The 5,395-nt window shown below is 28.8% G+C and overlaps 1 protein-coding gene across 1 annotated transcript; it reads right to left on the bottom strand.

The window, feature by feature from the left end:
- Positions 1-3,594: 3,594 nt before the first annotated feature.
- On the bottom strand, positions 3,595-4,435 carry K444DRAFT_530196 (uncharacterized protein; the record flags this gene model as incomplete). Its single annotated transcript, XM_024874882.1, has 2 exons — positions 3,595-4,276; positions 4,335-4,435. Coding segments are annotated over 2 exons (783 nt in total), but the record flags the coding sequence as incomplete, so codon positions are not given.
- Between the last annotated feature and the right edge of the window lie 960 nt (positions 4,436-5,395).

The following is a 5,395-nucleotide window of genomic DNA, read 5'->3' as shown; positions in this document are numbered from 1 at the left end:
TAGCTAGAGAGCTTGGTTTTGTCAAGCTACCCCCCCTTCTACCTTCATTTTATAATAATGGCTTTGGTAATATAGTTAGATCAGATACTAATGGGGAGAAGATAATTATTAGATATATGAATTAGGAGATAGTAGTTATATAATTAATTAATTTCTTAAAATCATAGTATTTTGGAGGGGTCGCCAATAAGGTAAAGTATATAATATTTCCACTATTTTTTACTATATATATATGTAATATAAAAGTAAGAGAATTTTATTTATTAATTATAGTATAAATTCTATATAAACTATAAAATATTTTTCTGTGATTTGTACTAAAATTCTAAAAATTAGTATTTCAAAAAATGACTATATTACTGATTTTCGACCGTATTACTAATACGTACTAAACCCGTAAGGATACAGGGGCTTTAGTACAAGTCCTAACATACGATTATTTTAATTATAAAATATATTAATTAATTATATTTACTAATTCTTGCTTTTATTAAAATGTATTAACTTTAATATATAAGCTTTATTTTATAGTTTAAATAATAATAAATTAAGTATTAATTATAATTCTTAATTATTATTAGAATTATTCTTATTATTATTATTAGCTTTTAAAGGCTTTTAAAAAGCCTTATTAAAGTATTAAATAAGCCTCTATTATTACTAATATTAGAATTAATTTAGTTAATTTCTTTTATAAAAATAGCTTTAATAAAAAATTATATATTTTATAGATTTCGAAATATAATTACTTATTAAATTATTTTCTTTAAAAGCAAAAAAACTAGCTTATAAGGTATTTATTAGTAAATAATAAAATAATAGAATAAATTAATAAATTAAAAAGTTATAATATTAAATTTAATATAAAACTATTTTTTATAAGATTTAGAAAAGCTTTTTTTAAATAAACGCTTCTAATAATATATATATTTAATAATTTATTAGCCTAAAGCCTATAATATAAATAGTAGTATAATTATAGTATTAAAGAGTTATTAATTTCCTTAATTAGTACTTGTAATATTCGAGGTTTATTATATATATTATATTAATAAAATAAAGCTAATAAAAATATTTCTTTAAAAAGAATAATAATAATAATAATAATAATAATAATAATAATAATAATAATAATAATAATAATAATAATAATAATAATAATAATAATAATAATAATACTATTAATAAAAGTATAAATAAGTATAATTAAATATTATATAATTAAGCTTAATAAATATAAATAGCTTTTATATTAGAACTCGAATATTATTAAATCTAGTAAGTTTAAGAAAATAAAGCAAAAATATAAAGTATTTTATTATAGAAATATTTATTTCTAAATTATATAAAATTTGAAATAAAATAAAAAAGATTTATTTTTATAAAATATCTCGAGTTTTAGCTAATATAATTCTTATAATATAATTTTTCTTTTTAAAAAGAATTCTTTTCTTATATTTTAATTTATATAATTTATAATAATATAATTTTTATTAATAATTATATATTTATTAAGCTCTTTTTATTATAAACCTAAAAAACCAAAATATAAAAGTAATAAAAGTTTATTAGAAGCCGAAATAGCTTAAATAACTAGTTTTTTAAAAGTTAGCCTAAATTATAAATAATTAAGTAAAGTTAAAAACTAAACTTATAATTTATTTAAAATATATCTTTTATTTAAACTATTTTAAATAAGATATAAGCTTTAAAAACAAGCTAATAAGCTATTATTTTTATTTAGGCTATATTAATATTATTAATACTATATATTTTAAATTATATTATAAAAAAAATTTTAAGCTAATAATTATTTCAAATAAGGCCTTAAATATAATATATAATTAAATTATAAGATATAATTTCTTTATAAAATATATAATAATTAAGTTATTAAATTTAATATATAAAACGTTTATTTTAAAAATAATATTATTAATAATAGACTAATTCGGGCCTTTATTTATATAAATATTTAATATAACTTTAATATTTTAAAAAAAGTTCTCCGAGAAATAATAAATTAATTTCTTGATATAAATCCAGAAATTATTATTTTTAAGTAATAATTCAAGAAGTTATATACTCGAATTAAATAAAAGTACAAGTTTATTAATTAAGTATCTAAAAGAATTAAAAAGATATATAAAAAACTTAACTAATAACTTAAAGCTATAATAAAGAGCCTATAAAACAAGCTTAAGGCTAAATATTAGAAGAATTACCTTTTTTCTATTCATAATAAAATAATAGAAAAGTAATTAAATAAACTATTAAATGAAATTATAATAAAAAAGAAAGCCGAGCCTATTATTAAATATTAGCTCGAAAAATAAATACAGTTATAACTAGTATACAAAAAATTAATTAGATTAATTAATTAATTTATATAAGTATTATATTAATTAAATTCTATTTATACTATTTATAAATATTTATAAATTAATTAAATTAGAATAATTAATTATAATTATTTATGAATACCTTAATTAATATACACGTGACTATAGCACGTGATAGGCTAGTCTAATTAAGTAAGGTTCTTGCTCTAGTATTGCCTTAGTAAGCTTTTCTCTCTAGGAATAAAGTAATACTCGAGCCAGATCCTTACCTAATTAAATTAGCCTATTATATATAGTGGTTACATATATATTAATTAAGGTATTTATAAATATTTATAATTAGCTTAACTAATTCGTAAATAGAATATAATTAATAAGAAATTTTCATAGATAGATTAGATTAGTAGCTATTAATCTAATCTAATCTATTTATTTCTTATACTAGTTATAACCAGTTCTTTATAATTTCTTTAAAGACCTTAGTTCTCAAGTTAATATTACTCGAAAAGTCTATATTATTAATCTTTAGATTATACTTGCCTTATAATAAGAGCTTCTAACTTATTAATAGTAGTTTACTCTGGCTTATAAGAATTCTCTCAAGAAAGAATCTCCCGTTTCTACTCTCACTCCTGCTCTTAATTCATTTCCACCGGCTAATAAGTTTCCCCTTATCTATAAAAATATCTAGTACATATTCTATATTAGTAATAAGCGGCTCTTATATAGAAATAAATACGTAAATTTCGCTGCATTTCGCATATATGGAACCATATCAAGAATATTTACTCACGCGAGGTACTAATAAAGTAGCGGATCCCCTATAACTATCCTATCTACAAGGCTAAGGAATTAGTTCTTAATAGCGTAATGCGTCTCAAGCGTCACGTGGCGACTGTCTACAAAATCGACCTCCGACCCAGAATATTCCCTTATTAACTAGTAACGCGCGCTCCGCACGTTGTTGCCCTGAAACAACGCAGCAGTCAAGCAAAAGTGAAATGAGAGCAAAGATTTCTAGCCTAAGATATACTATAGTAAAAATATCGACTTTAAAGACTTACCCCCCTCTTAGTACTATTCTAGCGTTACTTCTGCTCTTCTTCCCACTCGTTATCCTCGCCACTGCTCCTCTTCCGCCCTTCCTCTATCTCGTTAGCTCGAGGCTGCTAAGTGATAAAATCTAGAAATACTCTATTAGCTTTTTTTTCAGTATTCGTTAAGTCTCTGACTATTGAGTCAGAAGGGAAAACTAACCGTTAACAGCAACAACAATCCCAATTACGTTGGGCGCCAGCAGAACCATAGCGGCAACTTGACCGAAGCCCCATTCTTGCTCCGTATGACCACTGATTAACAAGCCCTCGTTTGATTTCCGGAGCATGAAGATCGAGTAAACGTGCACAGGGAACTGGACGAAAGTAACCACTAGAAGTAGTGGTTTTCGGTGATGCTGCAAGAAGTCGCTGACTTTGGTTTCTTGGAGATTCTCCAAGACTGCGAGAAGGCCCCTGGACCACCGACCCTGTCCTCCCATCCTCGAAAATAATCCTGTGGCCCTAGTATATAGATTTGCCCACGGAAGTCCTCCCCTCTTCGAAAATAGTGCCATGAGCCCGGTGGATGTGCTGTCTTCACTCATATTAAGAAGCTTAGTGAAACCAGTGGCCAAGCTGATTGTTGCGAATATGTAGAAACACGTGATTGCAATATAGACGTTGTCAACGGATGGATGCCGAGCGGAAGGAAGGGCAAGATGATGCGTGTTGTAGCAATGGCCTGGGGTGCTGTAGTCCCAGGACTGTAATCGCTTACCGAAGAGCGATGTATAGGTTAGGTAGAGAACTGACCATATCGCAATCAAATAGTAGCGGACGATGCCAGCCGTAGTTTTTGGATCCAGCGAGCAGACAGCTGCTGCACAGTTTGAGATTCTAAGAGCAACAATGTGAGAAGAATGGTCCTTTATAAGGGCAAGTACTTATTACTTACGCAACAAATGACACAGTGTCGTAAACAAGGTGTAGATGGTAAAAAGTAAGGGTCTTGATCTGGACTAGCGCACTGATTAATAGAGAAATGCCTTCAGTCGTTAACTCCCGGTCTGTTTTGATCTCTTTAAAACAAACCTGTCATAGTCTGTACATCGCTGTTGGTTTGAAGTAACGTTTTCGCAGTTTCTTGAAGCTGAATCCAAGTGTCTGAAGGTCGACATAAGAATTCTGGCTTTAGAGCCACGGTTTCGAAACCAAATGAGAAGGCTGAGATGATAATTGTGAGCAGTGCTTGGATTCCGAATGATAGAAGAATCTGGAGGTTGGCTTTCAGCTCCACATTCAAAGCAGGGCATGGTGAACGCACTCCTATTCCAGCGATGTCGGGATTCGCGTCACCAACTTCAATGCACTCGTTCCCCATCACAGACGTCCGCTGTAAGACAATCTCTGAATGTAAATATATAAATTCTCCTGTAATCGTCGCGATCTAAGGCACCTGAGAAGTTCAAAGCATATTTTCGACGTCTCAATTCAGCTAAAATTAGCGCCAGACTATGGCGTCGACAAAAGTAGTGAGGAGGCTGAACGCCCCGCGCTCAACTTTCTAATTATGGCAAACCCGAGAGTTCCACCACTGCATGGCCACTAAGCCAAAACAGTACATCACGTGCAATACGATCCCTTTCAGGAAGCTTGGCAACCGGTTTGGTGGTGCGCACCGCACCAGCCCACCAAGGGCCGTCAGCGAGCCTCCCGGCAGCGGGATAGTTTCCCTTTTCACTTCGTTTCAGGGCACAATCCCTTTCTGGAAGCTTCTAGCAGCGGGATAGTTTCCCCTTTCACTTTGTTTACATAGGGTATTACAAGTACGTTACTGTTAAATGAATGAATCTCTTGGTAGAAACACGTGATTGTAGTTTAATGCGGGTTAGTATATAAGTAGGGAGATGGTGCAAAAAGGAAAATAAAACAATTAACTATAATTGAATTTGAAAACGTAATATTAACCCCGTATTATTCAGTATTTTACTAATTATAGACTAGGAGAGTATAAAT

Source organism: Hyaloscypha bicolor (genome assembly GCF_002865645.1).
Source record: "Hyaloscypha bicolor E unplaced genomic scaffold K444scaffold_86, whole genome shotgun sequence".
NCBI lineage: Eukaryota > Fungi > Ascomycota > Leotiomycetes > Helotiales > Hyaloscyphaceae > Hyaloscypha > Hyaloscypha bicolor.
This window is presented reverse-complemented; position numbering and strand designations above follow the sequence as displayed.